Source organism: Macrotis lagotis, chromosome 5, assembly GCF_037893015.1.
Source record: "Macrotis lagotis isolate mMagLag1 chromosome 5, bilby.v1.9.chrom.fasta, whole genome shotgun sequence".
NCBI classification, from domain to species: Eukaryota; Metazoa; Chordata; class Mammalia; order Peramelemorphia; family Peramelidae; genus Macrotis; species Macrotis lagotis.
This window is the reverse complement of record NC_133662.1, coordinates 114366415-114385288: the sequence shown is the minus strand read 5'-3', so window position 1 is coordinate 114385288 and position 18874 is coordinate 114366415. Positions and strand designations below refer to the sequence as shown.

General features: G+C 36.4%; 1 protein-coding gene across 3 annotated transcripts in view; it reads left to right on the top strand.

The window, feature by feature from the left end:
- Window positions 1-438: 438 nt before the first annotated feature.
- LAMA4 (laminin subunit alpha 4) overlaps window positions 439-18874 on the top strand; it is a 177433-nt gene continuing 158997 nt past the window's right edge. For 2 of the 3 annotated variants that reach the window (XM_074187397.1, XM_074187396.1), the window contains exon 1: window positions 439-1303. In XM_074187397.1, coding sequence (XP_074043498.1) covers window positions 1112-1303 — 192 coding nt within the window. In that variant the 5' untranslated portion in view covers window positions 439-1111. The remainder of the gene's footprint in view (window positions 1304-18874) is intronic. The other variant, XM_074187398.1, reaches the window with a different exon arrangement.

Here is an 18874-nt window from a genome sequence, read left to right as displayed (position 1 = left end):
TAGGCCTTGTTCCTGAATCCTTACAAAGCACCTCTTTAGGGAGAAAACAAGATGTTCTTTGTAAATAAAGTTCATGCATTTGAGTAATGAAGTCATTTCCCAAAGTTGCAGGGAATGAATGATATTCTTCTTACATTCGTGCTGGGTGAGGACAGAAGTAGCTGTCAGGATCAAGAGGGTTGGGAGTTTCAAGTGAAGGTATTACTCCCTGGTGTTAAAAAAAATTTTTTTTTTAAATCAAACAAACAAAAACCCCACAACTCTGCCCTCTGGAAAAATAAGAAAATTTAGTCAAGAGAACAGGAACCCTGCCCTTATGTTATTTGGGATAGTCTAAATCTGGCCCCTTTCCCTAGAATTTTTTTCCACTCCTCTCTGTGGCTCTTAGAGAAAAAAAATTGGCACCTTGACTAAATAAATGGAAGTAGGGTTTTTTGGTTGTTTTTTTTAAAGCAAGTCTGTAGGAGCTGTCTATTCATCTAGAGCCATTGGACCATCTCCAAATCAGGAAAGGCGATGGAGGGTCAAGGGGAATGACCAGTGGACAGTGTCTGACTGGAGAACTGAGAGTGGGAGGGTCCTATAGCTAAAGGTAAAAGGGAGTGATGTGACTGTCTGAAGGAAGCCAGAGGCAGAATAAAGAGTCAGTCTGTATCCTGACTGAGGGGAGATAAGGTGGCTATGGAGAGGGGGCTTTCCTGGAATATAATCTACATTTTAACACTCTCCATTTAAGTACTGCTCATCTGTATATTATTCAACCAGACTAGGGAAAAGAAGAGCTACAGCCACACAAGAGGGGGTAGGAAAGAGACAGACAGAGAGACAGAGACAGAGACAGAGAGAGAGAGAGAGAGAGAGAGAGAGAGAGAGAGAGACTGACTTACATAGAAGAGGAAGCGAAAGACTCTCCCTCTTCCCCCCTCCTTTAAGGAAAAAAAAAAAATAAGGAGCTGGTTAGGCTGTCTTAAAGTGCCACATCTGGAAACTACAAACTGAAAGAAAGTTAAAATAACTGAGGCACCACTGAACCGAGGGGGGCTGATTGAAGAAGAGGGTAAACAATTCCTGAGCTCTTAGAAGACCACACTCCTGGATGTAAAAGAAGGAAATGGCTTTGATCTCTGCCTGGACTTATGCTTTTACTCTACTACTCTTCTTGGGATGCTTCTCCTCCAGTTCCGCAGCAGTGGAGGGCAGTGCTTTTCAATTTGACATTGAAGGTAGTTCTGCAATCAAACAAGACTCGGCTGATAACAGAGAGCCATCACTAGCTCCTGGAAGTACGGTGCCTTTTGCTGAGGTATAGTAACTGTTTCATCTTCCAAATGAAAGCATTCTCCTTGCATGTTGTGTATGTTTCCTTAATTTTTTCATCACTCTTATTCTGTCCTATTTCTCTCCACCCCCAAGATGCTCGCAATTCATTAAAAGCAATTTTTAAATGTCTTATAAAATGATCAAAAAATTTCAGTGGGGAAGGATTTCACAGTGGACAGATAATTTTTCAAACTACAAAAGGCACGTACCTTCAGCCTGACCCCCACAGTACAGCAGAGTGGTGGGACACTGGTCAGGAATGCTCCTGAGTTTCTTGCCAGTACTTAAGACAAACCCTGCCCAGTAGAATTATCCTGACCTATATCAGGATAATGAACCTATGTCCCTTAGCATTCCCAGGTAATCATTGACTTCTCTCTAACTCCAAATCTCAGTAGTTTTTGATACGAAAGGAAATCTACTGGGGTAATATTGGAAATATCTATTCTTTTCTATTTTAGATGATAGATAACTTCCCTTCTAAGATAATATGGGCAGGGAGAGGATAAATTGTGAGCTGAAACTTTTGATGCTTACCACCTGTGTAGGTTACCTAGAATAAATCATTTAACTTCCCTGCATCTCGGTTTCCCTCACTTTAAAATACAGCAGTTGGATTAAATGGTCTCTTAGGTGTTTTCCAGATCAAGATTTATTATGCTATGATCTGTAATGAAGTCACTGTGAGTCCCAAATAGAATGTAAAAAGTTAAGATTACTCCAAGACATTATCTTAAATTAAAAATAATTCTCAAGCTAGAATAGGTTGTCAATGTCATATTTATGAAAAAGTCTTTTACCTGAATGTCAAACACACATTTTTATTTTAGGGGGAAATAGATAACAACAACAAAGCATATAGATTAGACAACCCAGTGTGTGGAAGATATTGAGTAGAAGAGCAATGAAAGTCACTGAAGTTTATGGGAGGGGGGAGGGAGGGAGGAAGAGAGAGAGAGAGAGAGAGAGAGAGAGAGAGAGAGAGAGAGAGAGCTAGCTAACTAATGGCACAGAAATCTATTTCACAAAAGGCAAGAAGGGACCTCAGAGACATTCTTAAAGATAAGGAAATAGAGGCAACTGGAATTTAAGTGGCTTGTTCAAGATTATATAGATAGTATAAGCATCAGAGACAGAACCTGATTCCAAGTAGATCTCAAATACTAATTATGCTAAAAATTCATGACCAGTCTACATTAAAAACCTCAAAAATATAAAAGAAGATCCAAAAATCCCCTTTTTTTGTCTTCCAAGGGAGGAGAGGTCCTCCAGTTAAGAAATTCTGGGTGGGAAGTGACCACACCAGTAACACCGTAGGGTGGGAAATTCGACCTACATGAGAAAGTAATGAGCATGAACTATGGTCAATTTAATATCTCCACACTAGGGAGAGAGTTGGGGCTTGGATACACTCCACCATGTATGAACCTCCTCTTCACCCCTTGAAATTAGCCACTGGGAAACATTATCTCCACCTGTTGCTTACCAAATGGAAAGTCCCTGAATGAAGTGCCTGCTCATGTGAGACAAGGTCGAATTTACTAAATACATTCTGTCATGCATTTCCCAGGATGGGGTGGGGTGAGAAGAGAGGCAGCAATGTATAGATTGAGAACCAAGAAATTAAATGATAAAGCCAGAAGCAAATTTCAGACCTCATTTGATGCAAAGCTGATTAGACCAGTCTGTGTGACTTTTGTAACCTTTCAGCCTCAGTTTCTTCATCTGCAAAATAGAGATAATAATAGTACCTACCTCACAGGATTGAGGATCATTTGACATTATATTGTAAAGTGCTTTGCAAGCTTTTAAGTCCTATATTAATATTCACTATTACTCTAAGATCTCTCCTAGATCTTTATAATCCCATGAAAATAATAATGATGATGATGATAACTTTGTTTTCTTCTTTCATCTGTTTTTTTAACTTTTGACTTAAAAGTAAATTCAGTCTTCTTGCCTGTAAGATTTTTTACCTGACAGCCAGAAAGAATGTCCCATAGGAAGTTAACTTCATAACACCATTTGATTCTAGTAGTCCCTTAATTTCCCCAAAGAAATGGTTCCAAATGCTAGAAGAGACCAGTGATTTTTTGTAACTGACAGACAGAGGCCCTTAGTCATTCCCAACAGAATCAAATTACACGCTACAGAAAGCAGGGAAGAAGAAGGAACAGTAGTAGTTACATTTCTACTACATATTTTCACATAATGCCTCGTGTTATACTGATCCCACAAAGAAGGCTGATTCCCAGCCACAATGTTTACTATTCCCTTCATAGACAAAATACAAACAGACCTCAAGCCACATACAGTCTCCACCTTGAGTAATAGAGCAGCTACATAAAACTCATCAAGAATAACATGGATACTGTTGCCTATATATATATATATATATATAATATTAAATATAACTATAATTGTATGTTTATAGATATGTAGATATGTTTTGCATATATAGATATTATATATTACATATATGTTCAATTTATAATTATATATTTCTATATTTTATTTATTATATATTTTTAAGTATTGCTTATTGTGTATATGTACATAATGTGCAGCATACTGTATTGTGCAATGCATGTAATACACATAGTTTCTTTTTACCTTGAGGGAAGATTTGAAATATGGATAATGAAATGTCCTAAAAATATACCCCCTCTTTATTTGGTCAAGTTTTATATGAATGATCTATTCTCAAATTTTCCTGGGACTCTAGTACCACAAACACTTCAAAGACAAAGAAAAGTATGACTAATAGGGCAGAGAAGGGGGCACCCAGGATTAAATGAATGCCTTCTCTCTGCCTTTGACTTTTCACCCTTTAGGTCTTCATGAACTTTATAAATTTGATGTGATAGAAGGCATTGACTGGGTCAGAGTGGACTTCTAGGATCCTGATAGTTTGAAAGGAAAGTGGTGGTTCAGTAATGTTTTACTCTAGTCTAAGGTGTGGTGAAAAGGGAGAAAATGGTTGCCATCTCCCAGCCTTGTAGTGAAAAGTTTGACAGAAGCACAGCTTCCATGTGGGTGGGGGAGAATGGAGATGAGAAATAAAAGAGGCATAGAAAGAGGATGTGGTGGAAGAATGGAGAGTGTACCCAGAAGAGAAAAACTGGAACACTGTAGCATCACCCTTTCCCCTCAGCATCAATTCACCACATGTTGGTCAACAATTAGCCACATGTATTCCACAAATGGCAAACACACTGAGAGTCAGCTTAGCATAATGGAAAGTCACCAAGACAGAGTACTAGGCTCAACTTCTCTATTTACTAACTCTGATCATAGAAACTCAATCAGTTTCTTTGGGTCTCTCCATTTGTGAAATGGGAAGATAATACACTCACTAATTAGAAGAAACAGGTGGGTCAATTAACAGAAGACTTTTTAAATATTTTTCAATAATTTCACTAGAATTTCTTCCATTTGTGTAAATTTACTTTAAAGACAAATAATTACAATAAAATATTATAATTTCACTCAAATTAAAATTTCCTTTCTATTATCTTTAGAATGTGCAAAGGTACTGTGTCAAATAAATGCTCTTCAACTTTGGTCCCTCGAGAAATTTAAATTTTTCTCCTTCTCGTTAACTCAATAAGCCATTAGGAAACCATAAAGCATGGCATAAATGTGAAGGTTAGATGTCCTGACTCCACTACTTAATAGCTTCATAACCGAAATATTTAACATCTCTAAATCTATTTCATCTACCAATCAGGGATCATATTTGTGAGAGGCAGGTTGGAGTAATAGAAAGTGACTTTTGAGTCAGGAGGGTTTGTTCCTTCTTACCACATATTTAATCTTTCGGGGCCCCCAATCAATGTTCTAGAGCTGCAGATTACAGAACAATAATCTATCTGCATTGATAGAAAAGTTTCCTTACAAGAGGCTGCCTAGATCAGTAAAGTTATTTATTTGTTCTTGTTTAGTCATTTCAGGTATATCCATTTGGGTTTGTTTTTTTTTGACAGAGATACTGGAGTCATTTGGCATTTCCTTCTCTAGTTCATTTTACAGATTAGGATACTGATGCCAACAGGATGAAGTGTCTGAAGCAGATTTGAACTCAGGTAGATGAGTTTTCCTGACTTCAGGTCTGGTACTCTATCCCACTGAACCACATAGAAACAGACAATTATCATCATCAATACCTCCAACTTCATACTCATTTTCCAGAGATGTTATGAAGATAACACTTTGTAAATTACTATGTATATGTGGTCTATTATTGTTATATCATGCAACCAACTCTAATTATCTAAAGTGTCCTAAGAATTAGGCAAAATCTGAGGGAATTATTTTTAATCTAATTTTAACCTTCATTGTTCCTGTAACTCACTGGAAATAAGTAGCTTCTCATTGTCTACCAAATAAAGTTATTTTATCTGAGTTTGAAAAAAGGGGTCTTCTTTTGTCTATTCTTTCCACTCATGCTGCATATTCAATCTGTTATTAAAATTTGTTGTTCATACCTCTGTAGTATCTCTAGAATTTACCTTTTTTCCAATCAGACTGTCAGTCACCCTAAATCTGGTTCTCATTGTAATAGCTTCCTACCTGATCTCCCTCTCTCTAAACTATCATCCTGTCTATCCATGTCACAGAGCTAGCAAGAAGGTAAATTTTCTAATGGACTGCTCTAATCATGGTCTGCCTCTTCTCAAAAACTTTGAGTGGTCCCACCTTGTTGGCTAAATAATATAGACACAATCCTCCAATCTTTTTTCCAGCTTTATCTCACTCTTCATCATGCATTCTATATTCTGGACAAACTGGACTGTTATTATCTAACCCTTAGTATCCCATTTTGTTCTCTCTCATTTCCTTACATTTGCACTTATTGTCCCCTTTCCCTAAAATGAGCATTTCCCTCATTTTTTTTCTATTGAAGATAGGTCACTCTTATCAATCAATCCTTTGAGATCACTCTCATCAATCAATCCTTAAACCTTTACATAGTCTCTATTATATGCCAGTTCTCTAGATGCTGACAAAAATGAGAAAACAAAGATAACAAAAATGAAAGGCCCTGTCTTGAAGGAACATATACTCTAATCTAGGTGTTCTCCCAAAGTTATCCCTGACCTCTGCAATTGAAAAAATGTTCTCTTCATCTTAAAATTTCTCAAGATTAAGAAATACCAGTCCTTGTTTGCACTTTTACTCAACACTTTTTTTTTAGATTTTTTCAAGGCAAATGGGGTTAAGTGGTTTGCCCAAGGCCACACAGCTAGGTAATTATTAAGTGTCTGAGGCCAGATTTAAATCCAAGTACTCCTGACTCCAGGGCCCGTGTTCTATCCACTGCCACCTAGACGCCCCTTTATTCAAAACTTATTAAGGGCCTACTGTGTACAGGTGGGATTTAATAACAGATCATTTTATGACTTGCAGGAATTCCTAATTCATAGCAGTAAAACTGATGATTTTTAGAAGGGCAAGTTTCAAAGATCTTATTTCCAAAGCAGCAGCTATCTGTTAGCAAAGGATGATTCTTAAAAAAAAGATGAATGGAAAGTAAGAGAGTGATAAGGTTGAAAGGGAGCTAAAAGCCTATGCAGACCAAACTCATGTTACCACTGAGCAAACTAAAACCTGGTAGAAGTGAAAGGGGCTTACCCAATATGTATATATTATATATCTATTATATATCTAACTAGAATCTAGGTCTACTGATCCTCAACCATTTACTCTTTTGTAATGAAAGAATTATCAAATATCAAATCAAAACTATTTTTCAAAGATTTGGAAATATATTTAAATAAATGTAACATTTAATTCAAATAGCATATATTGAGCATAGACTATGTGATCACTCCAAGTCATGTTGAGACTGGCAAAGAACTGAAACAATATTTTCCTTTATCCAGATTTATCTAATATATACTTATTTCAAAGATCTAGTATAGCTGACTAAATAATGTCTTTACAGATCTCTTCTCTGAATTATAATATATCTTTGCTTTGTAAGTATGACACAACTATTTTCTCCCCTATAAATATCAATTATTATAGTATCCATCTTATATGAGACAAAGGGCAATAATTGTTCAATTTATTTTCGATAGTATTTGAAATAGCACCTCTCAACAGTAACATCTTTTGCTCAAGTTGTTTTGGAAAATAAAAATCCCTCTCCTTATAGGATTCATATTTCTTTACATCCAGTGAGAGATGGCTTTAAGACATTGAGACCTAAACACACTCTATTCCTCGCCTTTCTTTCTCTCTCCCCTCTGTTCTATGATCTGTCCCTCTCTAAACTGTTGGCCAAATTGTCACCAAGACTTTTTGGGGGGGGGTTCTTTCTCAAAAATACATTATTCCCTAGCAAGTATAGTTTCCTTCAACATTTAGCTATTAATTCAAACTATATTTTTCCCAAATGCACCAACTCCTCAGGATAGAATTAAATTAAATTAAACAAGTACTTAATGAAGTATGTGCTATATATAAGGTACTTCAGGATATGCAGAAAAACCAATAAAATTCCTGCCCTTAAGAAATTTACATTCTACTGGAATGAGGAGTATATCTGTTTGAAGATATAGACGAGAGAGAGAGAGAGAGAGAGAGAGAGAGAGAGAGAGAGAGAGAGAGAGAGAGAGAGAGAGAGATTGAGAGCACTGTTTGGGAAGCATGGATACCCCTGAAATAATAAGTAAAAACTCCTCTATTTTCTGTAACAGTAATTAAATTCATTCTCAAAACTAGTTTGGCACACAGAGTGCCCTATAAGCAGATAGTCGAATACTCTTTCTTCTCCTTCAGGCTTCTTATCCCAGTTCAAAGGAAATACATGATTAATGGTAAAGTCATAAAGATAGTATTTTGGATCATTGATGGGTTAGTATCATCTAGAAAGAGACTGAGACTAAGAATAAGAGATTCAGAAACATAGTTATAAGAACATTCTTTTGAATACCCAAATTTTGTGAATTTCTCAGAAATTTCATGTTATTTATAATTTATCAAAAAGAATTCAATTCTATTTCATCCAACAAACATGTCTCACTAATATATAGAAAAAATGAAGCTCATATGCTACTGAGTAAGGGTGATATTCCATTGAAATAAATTGAATATATTTTGGGAGGGTCCATCAGAATCTGTTTATGTGCATTTGGAAGGATTATAACTACAGTGGGGCAACTAAGTATTTGTATCAGGGCAATGAAATATTGTCAGAATGATAGTAAGCATTCAACAGGTAGAATCAATTCAGTTCATAAATTTATAGACAGAGCTGAAGATTATCATAAAGCCCAATCTTCATTTTACAGAATAAGAAATTGTTTCCCATGGAGGTTGAAACTTGCCAGGTCCAAATCATTAGTGCCTGAGGCAGGTTTCTCCTCTGGGTCTTTCTGATTGAGAGTGTATAATACAGTATACTGGACTTGGGATCAAAAAGACTCAGGTTCAAATTTCATTTCAGACTCTCACTATCTGTGTGACAACTTAACTTTTCCATGCCTCAGTGTCCTTATCTATAATAGGAGGGGGATTTGATGACCTCTACAGTTACTTCAACCTTTCAAATTATGATTCTATGACTCTGTAGGACTCCAAGTCCAGTGCTTTATCCAAAACACAAGCTATTTTAGCAACAAGTTGGTAAGATTTTTTTTGGTGGAAAGGATTGGTTTCATAGGTATAGAGAGCACTAGAAAAATAATCCATGCACCAATGCAAATGGCAATTGTTTTGCAATTTCCTTCATTTCCTCTCCCAACTCTGCTTCTGATTCTCCTGACTTTGCCAACATGTCTATCTTGTCTCCTCACCATGGAAGTTCCTTCTAATCCCTCTGCCTATATCCAGTATTAGTGAGTTTTCACCAGATCCTCCATTTTATTGAAAGGTCCAAGTCAGTCCTCCTCCATCTCCTTTACCATCTCTGCTTCTGACTTTCCCTCAAAAGCCTCAAAAGTCTACTCACTGGAAAGTTCTCTTAGTATCTGAGGTTTTCTCACCCTCTCTGGCTCCCAGTAATGAGCTCCTTCCAGTTCCCCTATTTTATCGTAAGTCTCAAATCTATGATGTTCATTCTATTCCTCTTCGGATTCTTCTTTTAACTCTCCAGATTTCTTTCTCCATCATATCAATAGGGACTGTCTTTCTTTTAGCTTATATTTTTGTCCTCAAGACTTAAAGTAGATGCACAATAAATGCCTCTTGTCATGATATTCCTTACAATTTCTAGTCTCAAAGAACTGAATAGTTATATGATTTGCCCAGGGTCACAAAATATGTCTAAAAGGTGAGACTTAAATCTAGGTTAGCTGGCTCCAATGCCTCCTTTTATCCACTATGCTATGATGAAAGAATAACTCATTTCTTTCTGGGGGGGGGGGGATGTTTGCAAGGCAATGGGGATAAGTGACTTGCCCAAGGTCACACAGCCAGGTCATTATTAAGTGTCTGAGACCAGCTTTTAACTCAGGTCCTCATAACTCCAGAGTCAGTGCCCTATCCACTATGCCACCCAGCTGCCCACTAGGATAACTCATTTCAATAGGAAGCTACCAGGTGGTGTGGTCCTACTCTTCTACACACAATATTGTGGTACCCTAAGTGAAATCCTCCTGGACTTGCTTCCTAAAACCTTTTCAATTTAAGTGGTCTAGAGGTATCTTGGGGTCTCCATTCATGGGAACTCCTAACCCTCCAGAAATCTCCATCCTTAAACTACCAAATATATTTTTCATTCCTCACTCCCAGAGCCTTGCTATTGTTGTTATCAACTTCCAATATTTAGCAACAATAATAATAATCAATATTGAACCAGATCTCTTCCATGTTGTTCCCTTCCTTCCCACCTAATTAACTTCTTACCCTAAGACCATTTTTTGGTGTTTGCCACAGATTCAGGAATTGCTAGTTAAGTCTCTTGGCAGTATCCTCTTCTTGGCTGACTTTTTCCCTCCTGGTGTGGTAGAGTTAAGTTCTGGGAAACAGTTCACTGAAGGGAAGTGTAACCACAGATGTTTGTAATTCCAACTTAAGTTTCTCATCAAAGTTCTAATGAAAATCAGCTGCCAGCAGTTCAGCCATGAATCCCACAATCTTTTTATCATGAGAATCTGGGAACAGCAACATTCTTGGGCTGAATGGGAGTGGGAATTTTACATGTGCAAGACTGTCTTCAAAGTAAGGAAAACCACTGAGTAAGGCAAGTTTAAGTATAAATAATGCCTCATCAGAGAAAGAGACACTAAGTCTCATATGTCCTGAGGAATTTGTTGTTCTATGTTTGAGATTTTCATAAAATCAAGGGATCTGGTGTTTACCTAAGCAGAAAAAGTGTCTACATTTATTACTCCATGAGAACCAGCAGGAAGGATGACTTCTATAACAATAGCATCTGTCTCTAGTGAGCCCCTTACAAACCTTGCCACTAGCATGGAATGAAAAGGGCCCCTGAGGTCTACTCAGGCTCCACTTTGGGGAACATTGGTTTTTCAATTGTGCTCTCATTTAACTTAGTTTTCATTTGGGAAAAACAATGTTCCATGGGTAAAAAATCCTCTGAATTAAATCCTATTGTCCAAGCTGACTGATATTTAATATTTTCTATTTTCATACCAAATGATGTAGAAACATGAAGATTCTGGAATGAGCTGCCTTAGTAAAAACAGAAATCAACCTAAAAAGTGACTCAAAAGATACTCAAAAAGTATTGAAATGAACTATCTAATCAAACAGCTTTGCATTATGAGAACTGGGAATGTGGAGGGGTAGCTGATTTGCATTGAAATGCAGAAGTATAGTGTGAAGTCAAAGGTTCCAAGCAACTAAAAAAAGCTCCCTTGCCTCCAATGCAAAGAAAGTGCCTTCAAAAGAATTCTGTGTTTGTGTGTTCATTGTCCACTGCTACAGTTTAGTCTAGAATCCATTACAGGTGATTGATTATCACTGAAAGTCCTCAAAAGATCCCATCATAAGGATATTTCATGTATTATTTAGCTCTAGGAAGAATGCCAAAGAAAGTTTCAATTTGATTCTTCATATCCCAATTTGAAGTTCCCTTGGCAAAGAAACTAGAATAATTTTGCCATTTCCTTCTCCTGCATATATTACAGATAAGGAAATGAGGAAACCAGAATTGAGTGATTTGCTTCAATCCATCAAAAACAAGAGATTCAAGAAATTCCAGAATAATCAAACTTTTCTCAGATATTCAACTAGAGTATACAATAAATAAAGTACTGGACCTGTAGTCAGAAAGACCTGAGTTCAAATCTAATCTCAGATACATACTAGCTGTGTGACCCCATGCAAATCATTTAGCATCTGTCTGCTTAAGTTTTCAAGTCTATAAAATAAGAATAATAATAGCATCTCCCTCTCAAGATTGTTGTGAGGATAAAAGGGGATCATATTTGTAAAAAATTTCACAAACTTTATGGCACTATATAAATGCTGGCCATTATCTATTTATAGAGAATAAATCTATTGAGGAGCTAAATGGGGACCTGAATGCCAAAGTTAAATAACTAATTATTGGAAGAGCTGGCATTAGAAGTCAGTTTTGTTATTTCACAAGACTCCCTCTTCAAAATCTGTTGTAATTGTTGGCCTATTTGCTCTCTTAGTCTATAGACATAAAGACATGGTTTTTACTAAGAAGTCAGTGGAATTGATTATTCTTTTTCCTCAATTTTACCCTTTGATATTTCTCTTTATTTTTAGATTAATTTATCACTAGGGAATTATTGTGTAGTGTAACATAATAAGAAAAGCCCCAAACATATGCAGTGTACATTATCAAGTTATTCTTCCACCTCTGAAATGAATCAATAAGTAGGATCCCCACCCAGAACCTGTATGTTATATATCACATCAGAGTTCTAGGAGCAACCGTGAGATTTAAGGGCTATCTGTCTAGCACCAAATCTCATGAGCCCCCCAGTGGGATAATTCCCTGATTGATTATCAGTTATCAGTCAGAAATGATTAGGTTTTAGAAAAGAATATTTGTTAAAGCAGTATAGGAAGAAGAATTAGTATAAACATACTCCCTAAAATGTACGTGTTACAAACTTCTCCACAAATTATTAGAGAGACCAGAAATAAGTGTCCTCAAGTTTAGAGAGCACGGGTAGCAAGGTGGAAATTTAAGTTAATTAGTTGCTTTTCTTCATGAAATACTCAGAAAGTTCTCTTTAAATGTGGTTGGAGATTTCTGTTGGACTCCTTGTAGAATCCTGAAGCTTCCTTTCCTGAGTGTCTCTAGTTTATGCAGTAGTAGAGGACTGTCCTGCAGGTCAAGAGGACCTGAGTTCAAATGTGACCTCAGACACCTGCTACTAGTTGAGTGACCTTGGACAAGTCACTTAAACCTGGTTGCTTAACATCCAAGACTATCTCCAGTTGTCCTGATTCATATCTAACCATTGACCAGGTGACTTACAGAAGTCATCTTAAAAAAGACTTAATACAACACCTCTCTTCCTTCTCAATTTCACCTACTTGCCATGGTATCACTCCCTGATGTCATGCTCCTTTTTGAGAAAGAAGGACAAACAAGATCATCATAGTACAAAAGAGCTTCAACTGTTCTAAGGACACTTCAAGAATTAGGACTATGATGATAAAAACAAAAAAATTTAATTAAAAAAAAGACCAAATCATTTTCTTTTGAAATTCATTAGGCCCTTCTCCAGCCAAGGTGGAAGTGAATTGAGGTCAAGACCTAAGCTCTCCTCCTCCTCCTCCCTTCTCCCCCAAGTAATTTTTTCCCTCAAGAGTAGTATGTTATCCTATCCACCATAGGTTACTTGAACTTCTAAGTTCCAAGTTCTTTTCCTATTTAAATGACAACCCACAGGGCATGACCAATTTTCCTCAACAAATCTGAGCACATCTCCTATTCCATCACACCAGTTCATCCTGTGATACCAAAGAATAACAGAATTGATAACTTAATCTAAACCCAATCTTGATTGATTCAGTAAGGATTTAAGTATTAGGGTGTAGCATCTTGTTAGTTTAAGTGGGTAAAGAGGGTGATTGATCCAATCAAACCCTCTCCTTTATATACAAGGTTCTTCTTTTAGCTATGTTGCTAGGCAAATCTATTTTAATGCAATAGACCTATTTTTACCTTCTGAAAAATAAGGGGACTAGACTAGAGGACCTCTAAGTTCCCCCAGCCCCAACCTATTTATCATTCTAAAGTAATTAAGTCTAAAGTACATATATTTAAAGGGAGAAAGTAGTCAACTAGATAGTGCAGTGGCTAGAGTTCTGGATGTGGAATTTGAAAGACCTGCATTCAAATTTGACCTCAGGAATTCACTGGCAGCATGACATCTGGTCAAATCACTTAATCTCTGCTTCAGTTTCCTTATCTGTAAAATGGGGATATTAATAATAATAATACCTACCTCCCAGGTCTATTATTAGGATTAACTGAGATAATAATCATAAAGTGCTTCAATGCCCTAGCACATAGTAAGTGTTATAGCAATGTTAGGTCTTATTATTACTGAGAACAAGGGTGTTAAGATTAAATTATTTGACCAGAGTCATTCAGGTAGAATATATTAGAGGACATTTGAATCCAAACCCTCTTGACTCCAAGGCCAGCTCTGTCTACTTTGTCATGCCACCGCTCACTCTCAGATAAAGGCTCTATGGTTTACAATAGGTTTTCCTCACAGTGAGACAGTTGAGACAACTGTGGTTGCCAACAACTTGCCCAAGATCATATAATGTCTTAGTAGCAAAACTAGGATTAGAGCTTACATTCCAGTCATAGTCATCATGATCTGAACAATATTTAGGATATGTAGCCCCAGAAGCTAAGGATGTAGACATGAGCACGTACATGCTATCTCAGTCCCTGCCCCCCCAAGTTTCCTGGTTCTTTGCCAATTAGTTGATCAACACCTGTTCCTGATCTTGGCGAGGGGTACAAAGATGGAACTACTGAGTAACAGGAAGGAAATGAAAAGGGAATAGATTGGAAGAGTCTAGTGTGATGACATAGGGAAAAAATGAGAACAAAAAGGTAAATGTCAAATGACAGTGAGTTTTGAGATGAGAATATGCCTGAATTCATTGTAAAAAAGGCAGGGAACCAGTGAAAGATTTAAATGGATTTGAGACAAGAATTGACCCAAATGATTTTTCCATGCCTACATTTTGAACATAAGAGAGCACACAATGAGTTATTATTAAATGATGAGTGGCAGGAATCTAACCTAATATATCCACTGGTCTTCAAACACAGTAATTTTCCCTCTGAACACTTCCTTCCCGTGTTACAGAGCCCAATAATTGACCAATGCATTTTGAAGAGAGAATCTGGAGGGCAAAGTTAAATAAGAAGCCAGTATTTATGTCTATAATGCAGTGGTTAATGACTTCCCATGGTACTGACTCAGAGATAAAATCAGTCTATGGAAAAAAAAAGTGGCATTTTGAATATAAAAGGACTAAAGGAGAATTGTGTCCTATTCTCAACAATACATTTATCCTTGTTTCTAAAATTAAACTCTTCATTATTTTCCTAAATTTTATCCCTCATAATTTCCCTATTTCTGCTATCATGCCAAGAATTCAAGCTTAAAAACCCTGGAGTCACTTTAAATTTTCCCTCTCCTTAACCTCCCTCATCTAATCAATGAGTAAATCTGACCATTGTTTCATCTATAATGATGCTCAAATACATCCTTCCTTTTTGTTTTGTTTTTACAAAACAATGGGATTAAGTGGCTGCCCAAGGTCACACAGCTAGGCAATTGCTAAGTGTCTAAAGTTGAACTTGAACTCAGGTCCTCCTGACTGGAGGGCCAGTGCTCTATCCACTGCACCACCTAGCTGTCCCATATCCTTCCTTTATAAAGCAGCTACCGCAATCCTAGTTCAGACCCCTTTTACTTCACAGTATCATCAGATTTTAAAATCCAAAAGTCAATTTATCTATGATAAATACCCAAATTAACTACAAAGGACCTATAAAGGAAGATTCTATCTGTATCCAGAGAAAATTGATAAACAGGAATATGTAAAGAATGATTTTATATATATAGATATATAGATTACCCCCCTTCTGCTTCCCCTTCTACCTCCATCTCCCTTTGTTGAAAATCAGTTTCTTCCAACAGGGATTAACCCAATCTCACTTCTTTGATCCATGATCTGTCCACCTAGAAGTTACTAGGATCATACTGTAAAGTACTGTCCCTTTGTAATGTGAACATTTTAGGTGCTATAAAAGCACCTATGTGCTTTTATGTGTAGAATACGAGAAAATCAAATTTAGAAGAAAAATATTCCCTCCAAAAGAAGATGTGTAGAGAAACACAGACTGTTCTGAGAGAAAAATGTCCTTCAGATAAATGCATTGAAAGGACATGTTTAAAAGCAGAGTCATGACCAAGGTAAAGAAATCTGCAATGCTTTGTGGTCCATCAGTTCAGTTATATATTATTGTTTTCCTAGTTTTGAAGGATATTACTGATAACCTATGAATCAAATAACTTGGAGGAATAAGAGGCAAATATGTACAGATTTTTAGGACTGCACCTGGCAGAAGAATTTTTTTTTTAACTTTTCATCATAAGGTAGAAATGAGTTACTAAATAACAGGAAATCCTAGTTTGAAGTGCTAGAATCATAGGGAAACAACCAAGGGAAGTCAGAAAATAGGAAAAGGGAAGAAACTTGCCAAATATAAATAAATAAGCCAAAAAGACGACACAGAAGATAATCAAAGTGGTTAGTCCTATAGTTCTTGTGCTGTTTTTTGGGATCTGTGTTGATTCAAAGAGAGGTATTGTTCTGCTGATAGCTGATTGGCTAAAGAAAGGTTGAGTCAGCTGAGCGATCTGACTCAATGCAGATAGGCTTTGCAACTAGAAGCTCACTAAAGTTAAGATGAATCCTGATACTATGTGAAGAGCTCTTTGGAGTATTGCCCTACAGTATCATTTATAGTCTGAGAGGCTATACATGTACCCATATGTGTATATATAGATATAGATAGATAGATAGATAGATATATTTAAATTCAGCCCTATAATTTCTTCAATTGACAGAACTTCTATTATGAAAACTTCTATTGATGTGGATTGGTTACCTCTCTCTGTCACTTAATAGTCTTAGAGAATCATCCAGACCATTGACTAGTGAAGTGCCTTTATTGATAGTCACAGTCTCTGTCTACTAGAGATAGGATTTGAACATATTTCTTTGTGACTCCTATATCCAACATGAGCTTGCCATGTAACTGAGGCTTAATAAATTTTTTTAATTAAATTTTAATTATGCTGAATTAAATTGAATATAATTTAAACAGTCCTTAAAGCTTATAGTTTCCAACTCAATTTACAAAGGTCCTTGTTTGGTACTGGTAGCTTATCTCATTTGCCATTACCAGACCCCAAAGCAGAGGATGTGCTCTCTAGCATATAGTAAGCACCAAAACAAGTTACTGCTTTCAGAAATCATAGTTTTAAAAGTTACACACAGCTTGCTGAAACAGTGCCTTCCATGAGCAGACAGTAATAGATATTTGTTGGGAGGCGGCTAGGTGGCGCAGTGGATAGAGCATCAGCCCTGGAGTCAGGAGTACCTGAGTTCAAATCTGACCTCATATACTTAATAATCACCTAGCTGTGTGGCCTCGGGCAAGCCACTTAACCCCATTGCCTTGCAAAAACCTAAAAAAAAAATAATAAATATTTGTTGAATGAATAGGTGAATAAAATGAAAGACCAAAGACAATAATACAATTATTCAGAATTTCTCTGCCATTTTCAACCCCATTCTTTACATTGTAAGCTTAACAGTAGAAGCTCTGTCTTTGGAAGGAAGGTAGTTTTGAGTAGTCATTTGTAAGTAGAATATTGCTCAGAGGATTCAGGAAGCATCTGGGATATAATATTTCTACCAGCAGGATAGGACTTTCTTAGTAACTCAGAATGATATGTATGCAGGGGGTGAGGATGGTGACCTGTGTCCCAGCCCATGATGATTCAAAGGTGGAAGGCATAGATACTATGTTGGATGACAGAGTTTAGAATCCCAAAAAAGAGAGTCAGAAATTTCATTCAGATTTTTCTGAGTTTTCCATGCTAAAGAGAGGGCTTTGCAATTTATCTTAGAGGCAAGAGGGAATCACTGAAGCTTTTTGCTTTAGTACTATCAATATAGACACTGTGTGGAGATATTAGAAAGAGAAGCTAAATGCAGGAAGATAGACCAAAAGGATGTGATTTTATCAATGAAAAGAATGCTCAAGGAAATGTATTGTCTAGTCTGCTTTGCCACTGTAAGGACTATGGAATCTTTCAACAAATTCATCAAAAAACATGTATTGAGCATTTATTTTATGTCATACATGTGCTAAACTCAGGGGGATACAAAGAAGAACAAAAAAAATCATCATTCCCTGATCCAAAGAGGTAAGAATACCTGCTCTCAAGGGACTCCCAGGAAGAAGGAGATAACAAGTAAACAACTATGTACAAACAAAGTCAATACAGGAAATTTTGAAGATAATCAACAAAAGGAAAGCACTAGTACTAAAAGAAGTTTGTAAAGGTTTCCTGTAGAAGGTGAGATTTTAATGGAATTCATAGAGAGTTGGATAAATGAAGAGGCAGAGATGAGGAGGAAAAGAATTTCAAGGATGAAGGAAAACCAGTGAATATAATTATAGTCCAGAAATGGAGTATCTTATTGAGGTACAAGCAAGGAGACCAGAGGGTGTGAAATGTAGGGTACATAGTAGAGTATAAGATATAAGAATCCTGGAAAGGAGGGAGGGGCAAGTTTTAAAGGGCTTTGAATGCCCTTTAAAATCCAGAGCATTTTAAATTTTATTTAGCAATAGAGATAGTGTGTATGTATATACACAAGTATATATATATATATATATATATATATATATATATATATATATATATAAAAATACATATGTGTATATATATATGTGTGTATATATATCTATGTGACTTACTGTTGAAATCCCTTTCCATATTCTGTATTAATTAGATTGAGTTCCTTGAGAACAGTAGTTGTTTTGCTTTTCTTTTTATATCCCCAAAGCTTAACACTTTTGCACATAGTAAAAAATACTTTTGCAAAAAGTAGGCACTTTAAAAATTAGGAGCTTAGTCCCTGGACTATGACATCTGCTAGAATTTTAAGTATTTATATCCTTAGTCAATATAAATAATAGAAAATTTCTCCAGAGTGTCCACACAACATGTTCTTGTAGATAATTTGACACATTCTACAAATAGTCCTAGCTTAACACCCAGGGTGTAAGGTTGGATCAGGAGCCGTGACAACTTGACCACATCTCTGAAGTTGCTCCAAACTTACCAAATCCAGAAACAATGGGTTAGAAATCTAACAACAATTGGATTTCTCCTAAGAGATATTTTTAATGCTTCCTGTTGCCTGTCTGATGATATTTTTATCCTCTTCCTAAGAATTTAGGAACTTCCACTTCCTGTCACAAACATCACTTAGACATATACAACAAAGAAATTTCAGATGGAGGTTGAAATGAGGTTTC